A 25,307-nucleotide genomic window follows, 5' to 3' on the forward strand; every position below is an offset into this window, starting at 1 on the left:
GCACACAACAAGGCGAGATTTATGATAGAAGATTTTCACATGATGAATTTTTCCCATTTGTACGTCAGAGTTCTCTTCTAAGTTGGCCAAACTATTGAACAAGTAATTCTCTTGGGCGGTGGTTACATTCCATTACTCCAAATGTTTCTTCGAGAGCGTGGTTTAAAGGCTTGGACTTAAGTCGTGACTTCATTCGCGTGATGAGTAGACTAATGTCCAACCACTACTCACTAGATACTCATCTCAATAGAGTAAACCTCGTGGACAGCAACATCTGTCGGTGTGGAAACGGTTACGATGACATCGAACACGCAGTTTGGCAATGTACTGATAATTACGCCACCAGAGAGCGACTTTTGAATAACCTCGAGGCCCAAGGAAGACAACCCTATGTTCCTTCAGAGACATGTTGGGAACTCGCGATATCTTCTATATGCAGTCGGTTTATGTGTTTCTTCAAATGTCTAGTATAAGAATTTAATTCCTTTGTTTTTTATCTCTCTTTAATAGTTTTTGTTTGTCGTGTCCCCCCGTCTCCATGAGTCTCATCGTCGCCCACTGGTCACCATAGCCGGTCGAACTCCAGACGAAACTAGAACCGCTCTACCGTTCATACTGGCGACAACACTCTGATGAGACAACGAAACCTTACCCCCAAGCTCCTCCCCTGATTCTATCCTTCGACAATGTACCTCTCTAACCTCGAGTAAGCCGCGAGTGTTCGGCCCAACTCCTACTAGACATAGAACTAAGTGAATTTTGTTACAAACAAAGAACAATAAACTATCGGCTCCGTAAAGCTAACGCGATTGAGCCTTCCAAATTAACGAACTTGTTAAAAAAAAACGTAGAACAGTTTTAATGTATTAAGAGTTATGATTCTAAATGGTTAAATTTGTTTTTTATCTTAACCATATCAAGCTACATGTCCAATACAGATTTATGAATATTTCAGGTGGACAAAAAGGCGAACTAAGAGGTGGACGCCTAGGATTTTTCACATTTATATCGGCAAACATACTTTTGAACATAAATACCAATAAATGATCCATAAAATATTGGAAAACGTTCCATAAAAAACATCCAAATGATCTATAAAACTTCGGAGAAAATCCTTAAAAAAGTGTGAACAATCCATAAAATATATCAATATGATCCATATTTAATGTAAAATTTAGCAACACAATTGTAAAAATGTACCGCTAAATTTCTAAGGAATGAGCATTGAAATTGTACGAATTACCCATAAACATATTGCAATTGATCCATAATACATTCAGCAGTGAACCTTAAACTAAAGAAAGTGATCCATAAAAAATCATGTTTGCAAACTTAAAATATAGCCATGTTCGTATTAATGAAAGCAACTTCCTCAGAGCAGTCTCGTTTTGGACAGCTTGAAGCTGAAATAGGTTTTATTAAACTAATATAAAATCAAAACCAATCTAAATGCTTATAATAAAAACTATTTCAGCTTCAAGCTGTCTAAAACGAGACTGCTCTGAGGAAGTTGCTTTCATTAATCCGAACATTCTTGAAGAACAACATCGGATAAAACCTCAAAATGTCAGAGGGATCAACACCACCGTTGAGTGAAGAACAGAACAGCGATAGAAACTGTACGCTTTGTGAAGGCCACGACCACGTAGATGATATGGTCCAGTGTGATGTCTGCGATTTCTGGACCCATTATAGTTGTGCTGGTAAGACAACAGCTTTAAAGGAGGTTCCGTAGACGTGCTCTAAGTGCACAAATATGCTGAAGGTAGAAAAAGGAACCAAGAAGTCTGTCCCAAAGAAACCACCTAGCAGAAATAATAGAGCGAGGAGTGATGCCGCAACCGAATCTGGAAAAGGAAGTACCAATGAGATCAGCCTGGAAGAATCCCTAGACCAGACACGAGAAAATCCACGAACCCTTCATTTTACCTGTCAAACTTTCATAGCGAATTAAAACAAATATTGTGTAGTACTAGAATTTTGACTAGAATGGGGTACGTTAATCGATTTGCTTGGGACCAATAGGCAAGTCAAGTTGTGAGCCAATTTAAAATCGTTAGTTTCGTATTGATTGTTGGTAGCTAGTTCACTACAAATAACTACAATTTAATTAAACGATAGGTGTATTAACAAATTTAGGCAATTAAAATAATTTAGCTGTAAAACATTTTTTAGATGGTTTGGAATTGTATCTTCTTTTCCTCTTTTTTTCTCGTTGATACTCCGACCTATTTAATGTTTGGTTCAACGGAACTGTGAGTTCAGAAGCTTCTATAATAATCTTCTTAAGAAAAAATGAAAAATAAATGTTAATTTTATGGATCATACCTAGGGTAGGTGTTCCAGTTGTTGGTAGACGTGCTTATTTTGGTGTGTTCCAATTATAGTCAATATCGAGGGGGGGGGGGCGACACATCCAAATCTCAATTCTAGATGCTCACTAGCGAATCAATCTTCGAAAAATATTCTTTCATTTCTCGCATCTACTTGCATCGGGCCTTATCTTTTAACAGGAAATCTTCAGAATCGTCATCAATCTTCTTTCTATCTACTCAGCGTGTGCGCAGCTAGCCGAAACAAAACACAATTTTTCCTGCATCGTAGCTAGAGTCGCCCCCCTCGGTCTATATACATATGTTTTTTTTTAATTTGATCAATAAACCTTGGAAAATTGCTACATTACTGCGTAGCTACTCAGGTTTACTGTTCTGCCAGTGTTTTTTTTTTTTTGTCAGAAGAGTAGAACGATGGGCGAGCGTCTAGAATAAGCTTTTTAAAAAGTTTCTAAATGAAGCTTCCATAGGAAGCTTCTTAAGAATATTATTATAGAATCTTCTTTTGGAAGCTAATTCTAGACGCTTGCCCATCGCGTCGCTTCGCACATTTACCTTAAATACACGGGCAGGACAGTAAATATAAGTAGATAAGCAGTGGAGCAATTTTTCAAGGTTTATGGATCAAAATTTAAAAAAATAGTGTCCTAAACATGAATAATATACGTCTAATTTATGGATCATGCCTATATTTTTAAATGTGCAAACTTGATTTTCTATGGATCACTTTCTTTAGTTTAAGGTTTATTGCTGAATGTTTTATGGATCAATTACAATATGTTTATGGGTAATTCGTACAATTCCAATTCTCATTATTTAGAAATTTAGTGGTACATTTTTACAATTGTGTTGCTAAATTTTACATAAAATATTGATAATATTGATATTATTTATGGATCATCCACACTTTTTCAGGGATTTTCTCCGATGTTTTATGGATCATTTGGATGTTTTTAATGGAACATTTTTCAATATTTTATGGATCGTTTTATCAATTCTAAAGGTGCAAACTTAGGGCTGCCATTTATATCGTTGTAAAGCAACTGTAAACTCTAGAGGGAATTTATATCTGTTACTGTAACCAGTTCGATTTTGTTTGCAAACCTGATTAAATTATCATGTTTAATTATCTTAAAGATAAATCATCCAGCTCAAACCTTTGTAGGGGTAAGAGCTGGGACCATCATCATCATCATCATCATAATCATACTCGACAAAATATTACCAATAACTCTAACAATTAATAACAGAGCCTTATGGCCACCGTAGAACCGGATCCGGATATCCCAAATTATGGCAATCATAAAGCCATATGCCCATCTCAAAGCCGAATATAGATGGCATAATACAGCTAAACTGAATCCGACAGATCCGAAGTCCATATCAACAGAATATCAGCAACATAAGTGTTACCGCGAGGCAATTAATTTAAAACCAAAACCATAAGATAACCACATAGTTGCATCTCGTTTGCATAGCCCTAGCTGACGTTGATACCAAGGCCAAGAATATGAAATGAAAAGTAGGGCGAAAGGAGCGAGAGCTCGTTTTACATAATCTAACTGCAGTATTTACTTAGGAACGTTTCTGCGTTCAAGTGGGATAAACGCAGAAACGTTCCGCAGTGTAGATAGTGCCTAACACCACATCAGGTTGATGAATGTTTCCTCTAATCGCGTATATGAAACTGGCTGGTAGACTGACAGTTGCTTTGGGTCTATCCATAAACTACGCCGATCGTTTTATAGAGAAAACCAGCTCTCCCCGTGAAGACATCAATTCATACATATTTTAAATGCTTGCTAACCCCTGTATAATGACCATTGATACCAAATATTAGAACCAAAAAATAATAGACAAACGATTTCAGTCCGCATCGTGCTCTCTTGCCGTGCGGATCTATTTGCTTTTTGCTTAAGGAAGTGTTACTACTACCTAAAGCTACAACAAATTTAAACAGCACTTTTCAGTGCTCAATCTGTAAATTTTTTTCTACCTTGTTCAACTCTTATTCCTCTTCGATCCTTGTTTGGACCCTACCCGAGGATATCGATTTGGAAAATTCCTCTTCGATCCTTCAGATTCTTATAGTAATCTGCTTGGAAGTCGATTTGGATAAAAATTTACTGCCGCCATGGCGTCCAAACGCAAAAGAAAGGGGAAAACTCTTGACCCCCCTTATGATGAAATTAATTTGAGTAATCAATTTGATTTGCTCACGGATGATGAGAATGATCCATCATCCAAGAAAAATTCTAGTAAACTTTCCCGGCTTAATGCCAAGAAGGAAAAGATTCCCCCTATTGTGATAACCACTTCCGATTTCCATGCTCTTCGCATGGAACTTTTGAATTTCGTGAAAGTTAAGTTTTCACTACAAATTGGACGTCGGGGTGAATGCCGTGTTTTGGCTGAAACCTTGGACGGATTTAAATGTCTTCTCAAGTATCTTACTGAGAAGAAGCACAAATTTTTTAAGCACGTGTGTTCAAGGTTGTCATGAAAGGACTGGCCAGTGATGAATCCCTGGATCAGATTAAAGATGAACTGGCAAAATTACTTGGAGTTGTGCCACTCCAACACTTCAGGAAGACTGGAGGAAATTTCCAAAACCTCAATCAGTGCCGTAAGTGCCAGGGATGGGGTCACGGAACTAAAAATTTCCTCAAGGGTGACCTTAATGCAAAACACCGCTCATGGAATAATGCTCAAAGCAATTCCAATGGTAATATTCTGTTTGATGATTGTTCTGCAGGTTATTACACTATTCAATATCCAAACAGTCCAACATGCTTTTCTTCTGCAAGAAATCCCTCAACTATTGATTTGGTCTTAACTGATTCATGTCAACTTTGTAGCCAATTGGTTACTCATGCTGACTTCGGTTCTGATCACCTTTCAGTAACTTTTGAAATATCCCAAGAAATAATTTCTAATCCCAACAGCTCTATTTTCAATTACCATAGAGCTGATTGGGAGCAATATCGAACATTTATGGAATATAACTTCGATCCAAACATTCCTTTGCAAACCAAAGATGAAATTAATTATGCTCTTGAATCTCTGACTACTTCTATAGTTGAAGCAAGAGCTGCCTCAGTACCAAAATGCGAGGTTAAATTCGATTCAATTATAATAGACGACGATCTTCAGCTCTTGATCCGTCTTAAAAATGTCCGTAGGAGACAATATCAAAGAACACGTGATCCTGTCATGAAAGTTATCTGGCGGGATTTGCAAAAACAAATTAAAAAACGATTCTCTGCCCTGAGGAACAAAACTTTTGAAAATAATGTTTCTAAATTAGACCCGAGTTCCAAACCCTTTTGGAATCTCACAAAAATTTTGAAAAAACCTCAAAAGCCTATTCCAGCGCTTAAAGAAGGTGGTAAAATTTTGATCACAAATTTGGAAAAATCTCAGAAACTTGCTAATCAATTCGAGAGTTCCCATAATTTCAGCTTGGGTCTTACTAGTCCTATTGAGAATCATATTGCTCGGGATTATCTGAAAATTTTCTCTCGGGAAAATATTTTTGATGATTCCTGGGGGACTGATTTGGACGAAGTAAGGTCTATAACTAAAAGAATTCAAAATATGAAAGCTCCAGGTGATGATGGAATTTTCTATATCCTCATCAAAAAAAACTCCCAGAGAGTACCTTGTCTTTCTTGGTAAAATTATTTAACAGATGTTTCCATTTGGCATACTTTCCTGATAAATGGAAAAATGCAAAAGTTGTTCCAATTTTGAAGCTGGATAAAAATCCAGCTGAAGCTTCTAGCTACCGCCCAATAAGTTTGCTTTCTTCAATAAGTAAACTTTTTGAAAAGATAATTTTGAATAGAATGATGCATCACATCAATACGAACTCAATTTTTGCAGATAAGCAGTTTGGATTTCGCCATGGACATTCAACTAATTAATTAATTTATCTTTATTAGGGAGGCTTTCAGCCTGGCTGGTTCGCCTCCAAGAGGGCATTCAACTTCTCATCAACTCTTAAGAGTTACCAATTTAATTCGTTCAAACAAATCTGAAGGCCACTCAACTGGAGTTGCTCTTCTAGACATAGAAAAAGCATTCGACAGTGTTTGGCATGAAGGTTTGATTGCTAAATTGAAAAAGTTTAATTTTCCACTTTATATTATGAAATTAGTTCAAAATTATTTAACTGACAGAACTCTGCAGGTAAATTATCAAAATTCCAAATCTAATTGTTCTACCTGTTAGAGCAAGAGTTCCTCAGGGTAGCATTCTTGGGCCTATATGGTATAACATTTTCACTTCGGACCTCCCTGATTTGCCTCAGGGTTGCCACACATCTTTGTTCGCTGATGACACAGGCATTTCCGCTAAAGGAAGAAGTCTTCGTGTTATTTGCAGCAAAATGCAGAAAAGTTTAGATATTTTCTCTTCTTATTTACAAAAATGGAAGATTTCTCCCAACGCTTCCAAAACTCAACTTATAATATTTCCACATAAGCCTAGAGCTTCGTTTTTGAAACCTAGTAGTAGTCACATAGTCACTATGAACGGAGTTCCAATTTCCTGGTTAAACCAAGTGAAATATCTTGGATTAATACTTGACCAAAAATTAACTTTTAAAGATCACATTGAGGGCATTCAAGCCAAATGTAACAAATATATAAAATGTTTGTATCCTCTGATAAACAGGAAATCCAAACTTTGCCTTCTAATATTTAAACAAGTTTTTAGGCCGGCCATGCTTTACGCTGTGCCAATATGGTCTAGTTGTTGCACTACCAGGAAAAAAGCACTTCAAAGGATTCAGAACAAAGTTCTGAAGATGATTTTGAAGTTGCCTCCCTGGTACATTACTACGGAGGTACATAGAATTTCGAATGTTGAGACTTTAGAACAAATGTCCAACAAAATAATTAATAATTTCATGCAAAAATCGTTGAAATCCTCAATTGCAACGACTAATTCCCTTTATACTTAGATAAGATTTAGTTTTAGTTTTTAGTTTTAAGATATCAATTGTTATACTGACATGCAGGTTTAAAAAACCTGTTTAAAATACTGAATTGCCAAGACAGGAACAACGTAAAAATACTTAGAAATATATCATAACAATTAAGGCTGGTAAGTTACTGTAGTAACTGGAGCACCTAGGTTAAAATGAAATGTAATTTATTTTAAATTTGAAACAAAGAGTTAAAAAAAACAAAAAAAAACAAAAAAAAATAGACAAATGATTTGACATTGACTTGACTCACTCGGTTAAGCCACAGCTATAAAGCAAGACCTGCTTAAGGTGGCTGGGTTCGATTCTCAGTCCTGTTAATGTATTTTTCGGGTTGGAAAAATTATGGAAGTGCTCAAAGAACACTAAGTTGAAATCATCCAAAATCAAGTGGTGATGCGTATTTCGTCGAGCAAATATAATTTGATGATGTGTCGTATGATATGATAATGATTAATCATGAATTTGCAGAATGTAAACCCACTACCTGGAGCATCAGAAACCTATTGTTTGGTATCAATAAGCTCTATTCATGTTTCCAATACCACCATAAACAAACATATCCGAGCTAGTTTTACGATGGTCATATTTTTTTTTAAATGCTAATCGGGTATTTTCATAACTGCGACCATTTTTCAGATCTATTGTAATATATTCCCCATTTTCATTTTTTTTTAAATCCTGATTAATGTGGGCGTCTTAGTGGAATACCTGTATAATGAGAGAGAAAAGGATTAGTAATTTCAGTTTAGTTCCACTACCTTATTTGCTTATCCTTGACAGATACGAGTATTTCGTCTACAATGTGTAGACTCATTCAGTGTCTTGTACTAACACTCGACTATTAGTACAAGACACTGAAGAAGTCTTCACATTGTAGACGAAATACGCGTATCTGTCAAGGGAAAGCAAATAAGAGAGTGGAATTAAATGGAAATTACTAATCTTTTTTTTTTTAGCTATATCAAGATGCCGTATCACTATTATTAGGAGTGATCGCCATTGTTCGACTAATAGCATTATCCCAGCAAGGAATTACACTTCGAATAAAGTGCACTGCCGTACTGGGAGTTGTTCTTTAAATGTCAAAGGGTTCCATCAGCCCCTTGTCGAAGAATTTACGTCTTTTATTGAAAATTGCCGGACAGTGGCACAGCAAATGTTCCGAGTCTTCCTTTTCTATGCCACAGAAGCGACATACATCATCTTGAAGTTTTCCAAGCAGCTTCAAGTGATAACGGCTCGGACAATGACCTGTATATATGCTAAGATCTTTTTTAGAAAGTTCCAGGATTATGTGGGTCACATAAACGTTTGGTTTAATGAATCGTTTCGACTGCCTAGCAATGGAAGTGTTCTTCCAGTTTTCCTCCACTTTTGAAGATTCCCACGCTTTTAGCTCCATTCTAAAAGATGCAGCCGATAAGCCACAAAAGGGCTCTGGTCCTATGAGCTTGTTAAGCCCACTGGGTACCTCGAACGCACCTCGTTATTTAAATTAACCTTGGCAGTTAGCGGTACAAGAAAACGGACGGACTAGAGTATTAATAAAAGAAGAAGAAATAAAAAGGATCGTAATTTGACACAGTGTAAACACGCTAGGAAGATAAAAGCTTAATTTACAGCATTATCATTATTATTTCAGTTTCTATTGCTCTAAAACTTCAAACTTTGAAAACTAAACGGTAATGTACAGGACAGAATTGAATTACAAACAATTAAACTAATTATACCTAAATTTCTAGCAGTGAGTTTGTAACTCTAGTAAAATTGAGGTTAGGGAATCAGAGGTGCAGGAAAAAGAAGGAAACACGAATTGTAAGCTTGTTTCTTTACTTTTATAACCTTAAAGCTAATGCAAATATATTTCCAGCTTTAAGCTGTTCACAAACTGGACACGCTCTGAAGATCGAGTTCCTTCGGCTGCATCCGAAACCGAAAATTCTCACTAACATTCTTAAAGAATTCGTAACATCCGGATCTCAACATGGCAACGTCCTGCAAACTTTGTGATCGACCGGATGATTGGGATGTTGGCATGGTGGCCTGTGACGTATGCGGGGAATGGTTTCACTTCCGATGCGCGGGCGTCACAGAAGATGTGAAACACGTCTCATGGAGTTGCGGTGATTGCAGCTTCCGCTCTGCAGCATCAGCGTCAAGCGTCTGTTCTCGGATTTCCAAGGAAAGTTCCGTTTTTACGCTGGAGCTTCAAATGCTCGAAGATGAGCTCAAGGAAAAGCAAAAGGCTTTGGAGCAGGAGAAAGTTCTAGAGGAGAAGTACTTGTGCAAGCAGAATGTACTTCAGGAGGAATACCGGAGGAACCGGCAAGCTCTTCTCTTAAGGCAAGGTACGGTAGGAGGAAGTGATCGTGGAAGTATGTTAGAGTCAGAAAGTCAGCAAAACGGAAAAGGCAAAGTGGAATGGTGGATGGAAACGATGTCAAAACCCGAGGATGCTGGACGGAAATCAACCGGATATGCGGATCCTCGTGGGGCATATCCAAAAGCTCCCCTTCCAAGGGCATCAAGCGTGGCTGAACGCTTTTCCAAGAACGACCTCGAACAGGTATCGGGTAATCGTCAACGTATCCGCTTAAACCCAATGGCTGCGTATTATCCAAGATGCGATCGGTTCAACAACATTCCTCCGGAGAATCTAGTGGACCTAGATAGAGCCGTATCATCGTTAGCATTGCAAGAAGATGACGATTTAACCCGAAGAATCCCTCAGCATCAGCGGGAGCAACGTTTCGGTAAAGCCGATCCGGTAGTACCGATTGCTAAAATGGGACCCAGCAATGTACGGCTTGATCCTATACCTGTCGAATATCGTGAACAAAGGCAACCAGCTGGGCTACCAGGTAACGTACGGTTCATGAACGGAGTCCCTTACGGGCAGGGGCAGCCAAGTCTGAGCAATGCTCAAATGGCTGCAAGGCAGGTTTTACCAAGAAAACTTCCAACATTCAGCGGCAAACCGGAGGAGTGGCCGCTTTTTCTGAGCAGCTACACAACAACTACGGAAGCGTGCGGTTACTCGTTGAGCGAAAACCTCGTCCGACTGCAGGAATGTTTAAAAGGTTCTGCACTCGAACTTGTGCGCAGCAGACTGATCCTGCCGCAGGCGGTGCCGCAGATTGTCGAAACCCTACGAAGAATGTATGGTCGCCCAGAGCAATTGCTCTACTCGTTATTGGAGAAAGTCAGGAAGGCGGATCCACTCAAGCCGGATCGTTTGGAGAGCTTTGTACATTTTGGGATTCTCGTCGAACAACTGTGTGATCACCTGGAGGCGACCAACCTAAGGGATCATCTGGTAAACCCTCTGCTTCTACAGGAGCTTGTGGAAAAAGTACCAGCCAGTACCAAAATGGAGTGGGTTCGCTACAAGCGACATTTTCCCAACCCAACACTTCGAACATTTTCGGATTTTATGTCCGAAAAGGCTGCTGACGCAAGTGAAGCGACCGGTTATTCGCAACCGAAGGATTACTTCCAAACCAAACCGGAGAAAAAGCCAAAAGAGAGAGGATTCTTGCATTCTCACGATTCATCGGAAAACTCGTTGAACGATGTCGCAGCGTCGGAAACGGCTCGAAAGCCCATACCGATGGAGAAGCCCTGCCACGTATGCCAGAAGCTGGATCATCGCGTTCGGAACTGTCCGAAGTTCAAAGCCATGACGTGGGAAGAGAGGACCAAGGAAGTGGATAAGTTGAAGCTCTGCAGTACTTGTTTGAATTGGCATGGACAATCTCGGTGCAGGTTCAAGATCCAATGCAACGTAAGCCAATGCCAAGAGCGGCATCATCCTCTAATGCATCCAGCTGCTAGCGTCTCGGCCGATGACACAGAAGATGCTTCCAACCACAACACGCACAGTGGGGAACAGCAGTCCGTGATCTTCCGAATGGTTCTTGTAACGCTATATTACGAGGATCGTTCCGTAGATGCAGTTGCCTTCTTGGACGAGGGTTCATCGTTAAGCCTGGTTGAAGCGGATTTGGCTGATCATCTTGGCGTGAAGGGTGTCAAGCAAATGTTACGTTTGATTTGGACAGCAAACATCAGCAGAACGGAGAGAAACTCAAAGCGAGTGAATTTGCGAATTTCCGCCAAAGGGTCCAGCGAGAAGTGGCCACTCAGGAACGCTCATACCGTAATAGAAATGAAATTACCTGTTCAATCCATTCGGTACTCGGAGCTAGCACAGAAGTTCGATCACTTGAAAGATCTTCCACTAGCTGATGGCTTGTCCGGCATGCCTAGGATTCTAATTGGTTTGGATAACATCCATCTATTCGCCCCGATTGAATCTCGGATCGGAAATCTCGGAGAACCAATCGCTGTAAGATCAAAACTAGGATGGGCGGTATATGGCCCTAATAGTAACGAAAAACGCCACGAAGCATTTGTTGGACACCATGAAGGAGAATGCATCACCAATCAAGAGCTACACAATTTACTCCGGGATCATTTCTCGGTAGAAGACATCGGAATTACAGCAAGCACCGTTCTAGAATCCGATGACGACCAACGAGCCAAAGCCATCCTGGAAAGCACCACCGTTCGGAAGGGTGATCGTTTTGAAACCGGGCTCCTTTGGAAATCGGATAATCATCATTTTCCCAACAGTTTTCCAATGGCTCTAAAACGACTCAAGCAGTTGGAAAAGCGGCTGTCTAACAACGTGGAGCTTGCTGATGCCTATCACCACCAAATAAGTGAATACTTAAGAAAGGGCTACGCACACAAGGCTTCTCCGAAGGAGTTAACGCAAGTGGATCCCGGACAAATATGGTACCTTCCAGTAAGCATCGTCACGAATCTCAAAAAACCTGGGAAAGTGAGACTTGTTTGGGACGCTTCTGCCAAAGTTTCCGGAATATCCCTAAACTCTCTTCTCCTCAAGGGACCGGATCTGTTGGCATCGTTGGTAGCTGTCATCAGTCAATTCCGAGAGCGTCAGATTGGATTCGGAGGAGACATAATGGAAATGTATCACCAAATGCTCGTCCGACTCGTGGATAGGCTGGCGCAATGCTTTCTGTATCGGAAAACTCCCGAAGAGGCACCGGAGGTATACGTCATGGACAGGTGCACTTTCGGATCCGCATGCTCACCGTGTACTGCTCAATTTGTAAAAAACCGCAATGCAGAAGAATACGCTGAACTTTATCCGGACGCTGCAGCTGCAATCATTCACAAACACTATGTGGATGATTATTTTGACAGCACCAACACGGTCCAGGAGGCAGTGAAGCGGGCACTGGACGTCAAAATGATTCATTTAGCAGCGGGCTTCCACATTCGCAACTGGATGTCAAACTCAGCGGAATTTTTGACACAACTTGGTGAAGCAAAACCAGAACAAACAGCTTATTTCAGTCACGATAAACATGCAGCTACAGAACGTGTTCTTGGAATTGTCTGGCGTCCCGAAGAAGACGTATTCACCTTTCCTATGACGTTTAAAGACGAACTAAAACCGTACACAGGAGGCGATGTTCGGCCGACGAAACGAACTGCGTTGAAGTGCTTAATGTCTTTGTTCGACCCACTCGGATTGGTTGCTCCCTTCATCGTTCACGGAAAAATACTGCTGCAAGAAATTTGGCGTACAGGAAGTCAGTGGGACGATGAAATAAGCGACGAATGCTTCCAGCTATGGACTCGCTGGATCCAATTGTTCCCGAAAATTGCCAGTCTTCGTATCCCGCGGCCGTATTTCGGTGGCATGCTGCTAGCAGATAATGAAACGATGGAACTTCATGTGTTTGTTGATGGTAGCCTGCAAGCCTACGGCTGTGTAGTGTACCTACGCGTAATGGATGGTAGCACTCCACGAATCTCTCTTGCGATGGCGAAGTCGAAGGTAGGACCAATCAAGCAGCTTTCCGTTCCTCGCATGGAGCTACAAGCAGCAGTATTGGGTGCTCGAATGATGAATGCAGTCGAGTCGAATCACTCTCTCGCCATAAAGCGTCGTTTTCTCTGGACGGACTCCCAGGCAGTGCTTTCGTGGATTAACTCTGATCAAAGAAAGTTCAAGCAATTTGTATCCTTTCGAATTGGAGAAATTCTAAGCCTGACAAATGCGGACGACTGGCGTAAGATTCCCAGTAGATTCAACATAGCTGACGATCTAACAAAGTGGGGGCGTCATTTCGTTCCGGATGCAGACGATGAATGGTTTTGTGGACCAAAGTTCCTCCATCTACCCGAGAAGGACTGGCCGCAAGAAGTAAACGTGGCGGTTGTGATTGCAGAAGAATTACGAGCTTCGGTACTGTTTCACGAAATAAAACTCGAAGTACCCGTCATTGACACGAGCAGGATCTCCCGTTGGAACGTTTTAGTGAGAACCATTGGAATGGTCTATCGATTCATCTCTAACTGCCGCAGGAAACTTCGACAGCTACCGATTGAAGTTGTACCCATGGAACCGAAACTTTACAAGTTCATTGTTGCCTCTTTACCATCGGTGGTGAAACCGCTGCAGCAGGATGAATACCATAATGCCGAAAACTGTCTTTGGAGAGCAGCTCAGTGTGATACCTACGGAGACGAGATCATGATCTTGAAGAAGAACAAACAGTTGCCGCTGCAGAACAAGTTGCAACTAGAGAAGAGTAGTCAACTATACACATTGTCACCATTCCTGGATGAATGCAACGTTCTGAGGATGCGAGGAAGGACTGAAGCGGCTGAATTTCTTCCATACGACGTTAGATTTCCAGTCATCCTTCCTAAAAATCACACAATAACACTCAAACTGATTGAACATTTTCATAAACGGTTTGGCCATAGTAACAACGAAACAGTTGTAAACAAGCTGCGCCAACATTTTGTGATTGCAAATCTTCGGGCTGGCGTGCGAAACGTAGCCAGAAATTGCCAATGGTGTCGAGTTCATAAATGCCATCCGGTTGCTCCAATCATGGCTCCCCTTCCAGTCCAGCGATTAACTCCGTATCTAGCACCATTTAGCTTTGTGGGTCTGGATTACTGCGGTCCTCTGGAAGTCACGATTGGTCGTCGTACGGAAAAAAGATGGATTGCCGTGTTCACCTGCCTTACGGTGAGGGCGGTTCATTTGGAGGTGTCCTATAATTTGACAACGCAGTCTTGTTTAATGGCAATTCGACGATTTATGGGCAGGCGTGGTGCCCCACTGGAAATGTTTTCGGACAACGGGACGAACTTGCATGGAGCAAGCAAGGAGCTGTGTACGTTAATTCGGCAGATCGACGAGGAGTGCGCAGAAGCTGTAACGAACGCCAGATTGAAGTGGAGATTCAACCCACCCTCAGCGCCTCACATGGGAGGAGTGTGGGAGCGCATGGTGCGCTCAGTTAAACAAGCCATGCGAGCCCTGGACGACGGAAGAAAGCTTACCGATGAGATCTTGCAAACCACACTAGTAGAAGCTGAAGAAATGATAAATTCCCGCCCGCTAACGTATCAACCGCAAGAAGCCGAGGGTTCAGAAGCATTATCTCCAAACCATTTTCTACGCATTGGTCCATCAAACGGTCAGCTCGTTGAAACTGAAACCGAGCTTGCTGAAGCACTCCGGGATACATATCGACGGTCGCAGTACCTTGCTGATCAAATGTGGAAACGATGGCTGAACGAATATCTGCCGTCACTCAATCGACGATCCAAATGGCATGAGGAACGAGTTCCGGTGAAGGCAGGGGATATTGTGTATATCACCGACGAGTCGAGTCGGAAGAAGTGGATTCGAGGAATCATCGAGGACGTGATTGTGGCGAAGGATGGTAGTGTGCGGCAGGCAGTGGTCAGAACGAAGAGCGGTGTATACAAACGACCGGTGACCAAACTAGCGGTGGTCGAGGTTCCAACTGGACCAAGCGGAAGTAAAGCCGGTCCGCAAGTAGTTCTCGAACCGGATGTACGGGCTGGGGATTGTTAAGCCCACTGGGTACCTCGAACGCACCTCGTTATTTAAATTAACCTTGGCAGTTAGCGGTACAAGAAAACGGACGGACTAGAGTATTAATAAAAGAAGAAGAAATAAAAAGGATCGTAATTTGACACAGTGTAAACACGCTAGGAAGATAAAAGCTTAATTTACAGCATTATCATTATTATTTCAGTTTCTATTGCTCTAAAACTTCAAACTTTGAAAACTAAACGGTAATGTACAGGACAGAATTGAATTACAAACAATTAAACTAATTATACCTAAATTTCTAGCAGTGAGTTTGTAACTCTAGTAAAATTGAGGTTAGGGAATCAGAGGTGCAGGAAAAAGAAGGAAACACGAATTGTAAGCTTGTTTCTTTACTTTTATAACCTTAAAGCTAATGCAAATATATTTCCAGCTTTAAGCTGTTCACAAACTGGACACGCTCTGAAGATCGAGTTCCTTCGGCTGCATCCGAAACCGAAAATTCTCACTAACAGAGCTTATGAGAAGATTCGAGTCTTGCATCAGCTCTTTCATTTCAGTTAAGGTCTCTAAGGTCTCCTTCAAAGAATTTCACTGACCTTGTAATCACTTTTCGGCTTCTAATTGTACAAATAGACGCAATGGTAGCATATAAAGCAAAGCATCAAATGCCTTCGATGGTGGGTGTACTTCTCATTGCACCTGTTATTGAGAGAGTTGCTAACCGTTGGAGTTTTTCTAACATTCTCTGAGCAATACTCTCTTTTGTTGTTGGTCACCAGACCAATATAACACTGGGTTTCACAATTGCCGATTGAATCCAATGGATCATTTTCTGTTTACCGAATGTTCTTTTGTATATCCATAGAGCATAAGTAGCTTTGTTTATTGCCTGCTCTAGATGCATGTTCCAATTAAGTTTACTATAAAGGACTACTTCAAGATATTTGATAGTATTAAAAAGTTCCAAAATTGTACCATCATAAGATTGAAATATGTTGTCTAATGAAAATTTCTTCGTTTGCGTAAATGGCACAATATTGTTTATTTAGTAGTTTTAGAAGGATTTATGTTCAATCCCTCCCTATCACACCACGATGAGAAAAAATTTAAAGCGATTTGCATTCTTTTAGCGAAAATACAATCATATTTGCCACGTACAATTATGACTTTATCATCCGCGAAGCCAATTATTTGGAAGCCTTGAGCTATTAAATTTTTGAGAAGATCATCAACTATTAAAGAACTCAATTGAGGTGATAACACGCCTACTTGCGGGCACCCTTTGGTTGCTCTTACACTGATGAGTGAGCATCCAATGTTTGCTGATATTTTTCTTTTTGATAACATCTCATTGATCCAATTTACAATGCTTTGATCCAAGCCACGTTGTAGTCATTGAATCGTGAAATGAATTATCGAATGCACCTTCAATGTCAAGGAATGCAGCAATTGAAATTTCTTTGGCTTCAAAAGATCTTTCTAGTTTTGTAACAACCGTAACAGCAATCCATTATTGACGAGTTACCTTCCTGGTATGCAAACTAATATCAGAGGATTTCTAACTAGATATGATGACTTTATATGTTCATCTATTTTTTTATTATTATTATTACTTTTAGCATAAAAGACGATAATTTTATTGGCCTTAAGGATTTTAGTGAAGTTTTATCCTTTTTATTAGCCTTGGGGATAAAAATAATCCGCACTTGTCGCCGCACTGCCGGTATATAGCTTAATATTTATCCCAGCTTCACCAGCTTGCTTGAAATCGCTTTGTTAGAATAGGCATTAAAACCGCTTTTCCCTTCTGTAGTAGCACAGGAAAAATTCCATCTCTACCTGGTGACTTGACAGGTTCAAAGGAGTCAATCGACCATTCAACTTTTCTTGTTATGTCTAACTCAATCGTTTCATTCAATATTTCATGAATATTCGTCCTGGGCTCATCGATACCAATTGCTGTTGTCGTTGCGTTTTGGTCTTCTTTTGAATTGATAACAGAATATTGAAAATGTGTTCTCATTATCAACTCTAACGTTTCATTAGTAAAAGTAGTAAAAGCACCATCTTTTTTATTTTTTTCAAAGTGCCCAGTAGACTGATGCAAAATTTGAAAATTTTGGCTCCAAACATTTGAAGTTTATGTGGAAATTACTGTGGGAAAACAAAACTTTTTGTTCATTATCTTCTAGCCTTTTTACATGTTGTACTGTTAACAAATTCTATTGCCATTCCTAAGGGAATTTTTTCTATCAATTACAACTTTGCAGAAAATCGTTTTTCAGCCAAACCTCAAATTAAATAGTTATTAATTACTTTGACTATATGTGTTTTAGTATTACTTCTACGTGAAGTCAACGATTTACATAGTTGAAGATGCTAATTTCAAATAACAGACTGTAGTGGTAATTTTTATACGATAGATGGAGTAGATGAAAGCATAGAGTTGATAGTTCTGTTAGAGTAAGGCAGTGTGAAGATTGCATATAGATATTAGAATAGCGAGCTAGGACAACTTTTAAGGAAGGTACAATCGGTAGAACTCTTAACCAAACTCCCCCTTTGGAGAGGGATGGTGAGGGGTGTCCCCCCCCCCCCGCCACCACTGGCAAAAAGAGATGAAAACCGACCCGCTCAAGTACCAACTGTGTGTTTGAAACAGTTCTACCGATTTTTTTTACCGCACTTCAGTTGTTATTTGAAGGAAGGCATCCAGGAGGAAAAAAACCGATTTGTACCTTCCTTAAAAGTTGTCCAAGCTCTCTATTCTAATATCTATATGCAATCTTCACACTGCCGTACTCTAACGGAACTATCAACTCTATGCTTTCATCTACTCCATCTATCGTATAAAAATTACCACTACAGTCTGTTATTTGAAATTAGCATCTTCAACTAAGTTATTAATTGTTTAATGTCGTTTTCGTTTTTGCGGTGTAGCTACACCGGTGCTACACTGCCGTACACCGAAATATTTTAGGGTGTAGATATAGGGTGCACCTTTGTTTACAAACAAATGATGTTGAGCTGTCAAAGACTCGCGCTTATTCCTGCTTACACTACACCAATGCTACACCGCAAAAACGAAAACGACATAAGATATTGATAATCTTATGGCAAGATTAAGCAACTGTATTGTAGGCAACACTGTATTCTGCAGTGTGACATAGTAGCCATGATTTTTTCCTCTATTCTACGCGCCATAAACACCAATGTTGCCTGCTGAACAGTTGATCGAGCATAATCATAAGACATCAGTGACTTGAATTATTAATAATTTGTGTTCCTTACATTTAATCGAAAAGTGTTCTTTAAAAAAGATGTTGCTGAGAATATTGTCAACAAGCTCAGTTATCAGCTTTTTAAAGTAGAGTGATAAATATGAACCGAAATTATGGTTTCTCCATAGTAATTCCCATATAAACTTCAAATGGTTTGTGCCAAGTCAGTTTCTAACTGAATGAGTTCAAATTTTGGGAGGCTAATCAGGGCCCAATTTGGAACCGTTTGGGCACTGTGGAGCGATAATTTCAAATTTTGCATCAGTCTAGTGCCCAGCCCATTGGAAGATCTCTAGCGAGTATTTTCTGCAACCTAGCAGTTCCTGGAGTATTTTCAATGTTCTAAAGGAGAAAAATCTATACAACTCTCTAATAATGGATATTCCCAAAGGCTAAGTAAACATCACAATGAAGTAATGAAATTGGGTTGTTAGCGGAATGCTTAAATAAAGCAGCAAAAAAGGATATCTTCCATTTAATTCTACTTAATTAATTTTTGTATCCATGACAGATACGTATTATGATGGCTACCAAGCCTTTCCTTATTAGAGAGTTGTATAGATGTTTCTCCTTTAGTTTAGTTCTTTGGTTTTTATTAGTTAAGTAGGTTCCGATTCAACACATTGTAGTTTCATTTTTATACCTGTGATCTTGACTTTTATACCTAGGGGATGAGTACTTAAGGGGATTAGATTTAGATAAGTTCTTTAGTGGGAATGACACTGCACATTGTAGTCGAAACACGTATCTGTCATGGATACCAAAATTCATGTGGAACTAAATGGAAGATAACCTTTTTTGCTGTTTTATTTAAAACATATGGACTAAATAGAAGATTTCCGTCTTCAGTAAAGTTGATCAGATGGTCAAGACCTATCTTATGGTAAAGAGTTTAGTTCAAAATTCACTCACCCGGTAGCGCGTTCATTGAACTGTTTGTCTTTACTTAATATATTGGATAGATAACAAATTTCCGTACGCAGTGCCGTGATGTGTTTGAACATGTCTGAATTGAACCTTAAACAAGCGAAGGGCTGGACTATGGTGGATCGATGCATGATGCTTTTGCCACCTCGTTGATAATTTTGCAATTTTAATCCTCTTAAGGTTCTCAATATGTGAATATATGGTATATTGGCTCAACACAGGGTCATTGTCACCTCGATAATTTTCAAATAAGGCTATTCATGAAGTAGTCAACATTCTCATTTTCAGGAATATCTTCATTACAAAGGACCATCGCCACGTCGTTGATAATTTTGCAATTTTAATCCTTCGTCCTTATGAAGTTCTCGATATGCGAATATTTGGAATATCGCCAACCTGAAACCATAAAATTCTAATGCTTCATGCTGATGATGTTCTTGAAAATATTATTTCAGTTATGTCACTCTTCCAGTGGACCGTAGCCAAATCGTTGATATTTTTTTCAATTCTAATGCTTCATCCTCATAAAGTTCTTGATAGACATTTTTTTGGAACAAAGTTACAACAGAATATCATTGTCACCTCATTGATAATATAATAATTCTTATGCTCCGTCATCGTGAAGCTCTCGACATTCTTGTTTAAGAAATGTCATCTGAACAGGGGACCATTGCCACATCGTTGATAATTTTGAAATTCTAATAATCCGTCCTCATGAAGTTCTCTTTCTTATCTAATGCAATGTCACCCTTGGAGAGGATTTTTGTCATACCGGGAATTTTTAAATTCTATTGCTTCACTTTGGTGCACATATTCTGAATTTTACCCTTACTTATCTGTCGCCCCTTGAGAAAAATTGCGACTTACCTGTTATTATTTTACAATTACAGTACTGGGTGTATCGCGGATATGAAGAAACAGCGATAGGAGATTTCGCGAAGTATCAGCATTCGGCTCGTCCGTCAATGATCCTGCGGAGCAAAAAACTAAAATTAATATCACGTCAAAGAGGCTGCACTACAACCGAGTCGAAAATATGGTGCATTTTATAATTTTAATTTTTTACGATGTTGATGAAATGTTTTGTAGTAGGAATTCCTCGCGAAACCTTCATGAAGCGTTCCTAGACTTCATCAGCAGCTTATATTTAATCTTAAAAACTTTCCTTATAATGCATCTTTTGAATGTGCCCCAGTGCCAGATTAAGGATCCGAGGGCCCGGGGCAGTTATTTGCCTTCGAAGTTTGAATTTCAAATGTGCGTTCGTATTTTTCCTCCTACCATCTTGATATGAAACAAATTAAATTTAGATGAAAACAATCATAAGAAAATCATGTGAATTCTACATTTCGTCACAAAAAAATTAAAGGAAAAAGATTTAAATACTGTGATACGGAGGCAAATTGAGCACCGGAATAGAATTGGTTGGTTGGTGATAGATATCAAAATAAATCTTGATAGCATTTCATTATGAGACTCCAATGGTAGCTTTAACTAGTTTCTCTTCATAAGAAAGTAGATTTTTAAGCATAATTTAAAATATTATTTAAGTGACGTTCAATTGCATTCAATATCAGTTTCAAATATATGAATCATATGCTTGGAACGTGTGTTGTCCTTAACTTGAAAGTAACATTTGAACTTGATAAAGATACATAACGTATTATATATTTTTCACTATAAAATAGCGCCACTAAAACGCTACCGCCATCTATTGAGTATACCCATGTCATGGGCAGTACGATCAACATATGGCGCTAGCGTGTAAACGTCAAACGCAAGGAAATTGACTATGAGCGCCCCAAACGACAGTACTACCAACCAGGACATATTCAAATTGATCGTTAAATGCGTGTTTGATGAACAATATGATAGTACTATAGCTAAACATGTTTAAATTATTTAATGCGTGAAGTTAACGATTTACATACATGGCAAATTATATAATGGTCGACTTGCTCATGAACCTACGATGTGCGGAAACAGTTCTAACGATTTTTTCACACTCAAGTTGCCATCTGACCAAACAAATAATTGAGAGCACTTATAAAACACCTGTGTTGATAAAAAAAAGTTATATAATAGCTTCCAGAGTTAAACAAGAATGAAGTTGTATTGCCATTTGGTTAAGAGCTTTAAAAACTGCATGGAGCGCTTTTGAATGATTGTTTGCGTTCGGTTTAACTATATGCTTCATAAGACTAACGATACCTTTTATAGCACCTCACTTAAATCGACAACCAGGTTTACAGCTTCACAACGAACAGTGCTTCCAAATATGTTTGTTAAGCATTTATTCAATTATTGTAAAACTGATTTACAACGCCTAATCAATTTTGATAAGGTTGGCTTATAAAACTTTGTTTCAGCACTTGTGCGACTTGGGTTACAAATACCAACCACAATTTTCTAACTAAAAATAGCATAAGTGATACGATTCGTTTAAATGACCGTAAGGCAAAGATTATTCGACTTCAAGAGAAGCTACTCAAGATGAGCTTCATATTATTCTATGATATGATCAAAATATGTAATCAAGAATAAAGCAGATGGAAACAGAAGTGGCTGGTAATCCAGGATCAGGAGTTTGAAACACTTGGTGGAGTAGAGGTAAATTATGTATAGGTGTTATTAATAAATGCAAACATTTATTTAAGATGTACGTAATATAATCAACAATTTAATTTCTAGATAAAATCTTTTAATTAATCATTATCATTGATCATCTCCATCACCGTCCTTCCCCAACGAGGGAGTTTGGTAAAAGAGACGATCAACCCGAAATTGACATATGATCGTTTTCTACTCTCTATATACAATTTTCACACTGCCAAACTACTCTAACGAAACAATCAACTCTATACTTTTATCGCCTAATCTATCGTATAAAATGGTCACTTTAAGCCTGATAGTGTTATATCTGTTTGTGTCTGGGAGAATGTTTAAAATGTTATAAATGAATGATTTTCTGTAAAATTACCAGTGATATAAAAACATGGTATTCAATTTCTAGTTGCGTTTTCAATGCTATATAGAAACAATACAAATCATTAAAACGAAAAGGAAACATCCATGATGCATTGATGCCTACGTTTTGCTTCAATGAAACTGAAACTCGACGGTATTGATTGCATTTGTAGCATGAGAACAAACCCATAGCTAATTTACATACATATCCCACAGGCAGCAAATTATAATTACGCTTAAAGAAGCACACCTTCTGTGTCTCTACTTCAGTCTCTCTACTCGTTACCACTTTTTACCTCGCACAGCGAAACCCGTACCGGCCGCAGTGCTTTATGTTTATTAGGCGAAAAAACCCAATTTTGTAAAACTGCAAAGGATGCATTTATTGATGTCGCCCCAGCTGTCTCATAGGAAAACTGTATTCGATAACCCCTATAAATAAGAAACGCTGAAATATACGAAGAGGATTATTCGTTCTGAGCTCGACCCAACCGGAGGTTCTCCGATCTTGGCCAATCGACTACTCTGAACAAAGTAATAAGTATTTCTTACTCCTACGGGTTAAGACCTGTAGGTTGGCAAAGAAAGCCCAGGCATGAAGTCTACACGATTCTTTTGAAACTACAACGAAGCGTAGTTTATGGCGACCGACAATAGTGGGACGAAACCGTGCAAAAGTGAAGAATAAGTGAATTTAAAGTGCAACAATGGGGAACGAACCGTCCACTGAAAAACCCCCAACGAATCATGAAGATATCATAAAAATAATCAACACAAATCAAACCGCGCATTTGGAGAAAACAGCCAACGCTACGTCAATACTAGCATATGTGACGCTAGCAATAATAGTGGTTGGTGTCGCGTATATAATTATGCGTGCAGTGATTAAGCACGAAAGATTGAAGACAAACGAAACGATCAAGACTGCTGTGTCCTTAACCAATGTGCTAAGTGCGAAATGAAAAGAACAAGGCAGTAATGGAAGTGTTAAGAGACACTTTAAAAAAACTAAACGCGGCTAAAAAAAATAAACAGCGTGATTACAGTGAAGAAAACAAACTCAATGAAAAATTTTGTCCAAGTGCTAGTGGACAACAACTTTATAGAAGTAGTCGAAAACAGTGCGGTTATAACAATTAAACCTACTATCGAAGCAGTAGAGTTTAGCCCACTATATGACGTTACCGAACATACGGGTCAGAAAAAACTCACCGCGAGTGTAACAATAAAGGACCTAAAGACGGTGGCCAGAAAAGTACTCCCTTCGCTGAGTGGTGTCATACTGTTAACCACCAAGCAGGGGATAATGACGCATAGTGATGCCCTGAACAATAAAATGGGAGGAATCGTTATCGGATTGGTATATTAAAAGTGGAAGCAAAGTAAAACGGCGGAAGGCAGATCAACAACAGGTAAGAAGCGGGAAGTGAGCAGCTAGAACGACGCAACATGATGTTGAGGAGAGCGCCTCCATCATACCATCGAGACAATAAGGATGTAGCTGGATGTAAGATAAGTACAAAATAATTTTAAATTTAATTAATCGAAAACTAGTTTATTTAAGTGTGAGTGATTTGATGATCATTGATTAACCATGAAGTGTTAACTTCTAGTTTTCTTAATAACAATAATGACATTATATTTTTGCATAAATTAATAACAAACGAAATAAACAACTTAAGTGAAGTTATGAGAAGTGGTAAATTTTCAGTGTATTAAACATTTAAATGACATTAGAAATCGAAATAGATTTATTGGTCAAAAAACTAACGGCCATACACAAAAATTTAAAAAAATCGCCCAATAGAAAATTCCTAAAATCAACGTTAATAAATAAACTTAATGAAAGTAAAATAGTTTACAATAAACTCCTCGATTTACTAGAAGAGGATAAATTTTTATTAGCAGCAGTACGAAAAATATATAGTGAAACAATTGATTTTATAAATTGTCGTTTAGAACTCAACACACACTTAGTAAAATTTAAAACAATAGCACAAGCTATATTATTCGTAATAAAAGTAAAAACAAATATTCGAGAAAAAATGGAAAATAATATTGAAGTAATAAAAGTGATAAGTTCACTTTTACCATCATATGATGGATCAACCGAGAAACTAAATAGTGTGGTAGCAGCATTGACTGCTATAGATACACTCATTAATGACAACAATCGTGCTTTGTCAATCCAGGTTGTTTTATCAAAACTGGAAGGAAAAGCAAGGTCAGCGGTTGGAGAAGACCCTGCTGACATCCCTACAATTATAAACAGGTTAAAACAGAAATGTTTCAAGCCTGATCAGCCTGAAGTTATAATCGCTAAATTAAACGCTACTAGACAAACCAACGAATTGGCAACTTTCACAAACCAGATTGAGCGATTAGCCCTCGAACTGGAAAAAGCTTACATAGCTGAAGGAATACCGATTGACGCAGCGACAAAAATATCCACAAAGGCTGCTGTTAGGTCACTGACGGCAGGAATTAAAAACAATGAAACCAAATTGATTCTCAAAGCAGGACAATTTGAGACACTTTCTGCTGCTATTGGAAAAGCAGCCGAAAATGAGTCCGCTGAGAAAACAAATCATGTTTTCCAAATACAAACACGGTTCTCTGGAAGAGGACGTGGAAATGGACGAGGTAATGGACGTGGAAATTGGCGAGGTAACCGTAGTTATCATAACCAAACCCAACGAAATTACCCAAATCATCAAAATAATAGTTACCCACAACAACGCGGAAATCATAACAGAGGAAGAGGATATCAACGATATCCTCAGCAGAGGGGAAATTGGCCCCAGCAAGGAAATTTTAATCCAAATTACGCAATGTTCTATGCAAATCAAAATCAACAACTAAGTCCCAATAATATGATTCTACAA

General features: G+C 38.9%; 1 protein-coding gene and 1 long non-coding RNA gene across 2 annotated transcripts in view; one reads left to right on the forward strand and one right to left on the reverse strand.

Moving 5' to 3' along the window:
- LOC135707680 (uncharacterized) overlaps window positions 1–25,307 on the reverse strand; it is a 48,044-nt gene that overhangs the window by 16,672 nt on the left and 6,065 nt on the right. The window contains exon 2 of the long non-coding RNA XR_010518253.1: window positions 20,323–20,426. This is a non-coding gene — a long non-coding RNA (uncharacterized LOC135707680). The remainder of the gene's footprint in view (window positions 1–20,322; window positions 20,427–25,307) is intronic.
- On the forward strand, window positions 10,376–15,334 carry LOC135707720 (uncharacterized). Its single transcript, XM_065229603.1, has 2 exons — window positions 10,376–10,784; window positions 11,181–15,334. Exons 1-2 carry the CDS (start codon window positions 10,484–10,486, stop codon window positions 15,263–15,265), a joined length of 4,386 nt encoding a protein of 1,461 aa, XP_065085675.1. The 5' UTR covers window positions 10,376–10,483; the 3' UTR covers window positions 15,266–15,334.

Source organism: Ochlerotatus camptorhynchus, unplaced genomic scaffold (assembly GCF_037179485.1).
Source record: "Ochlerotatus camptorhynchus isolate MF236.1 unplaced genomic scaffold, CSIRO-AGI_Acam_v1.1 ptg000316l, whole genome shotgun sequence".
Lineage (NCBI taxonomy): Eukaryota > Metazoa > Arthropoda > Insecta > Diptera > Culicidae > Ochlerotatus > Ochlerotatus camptorhynchus.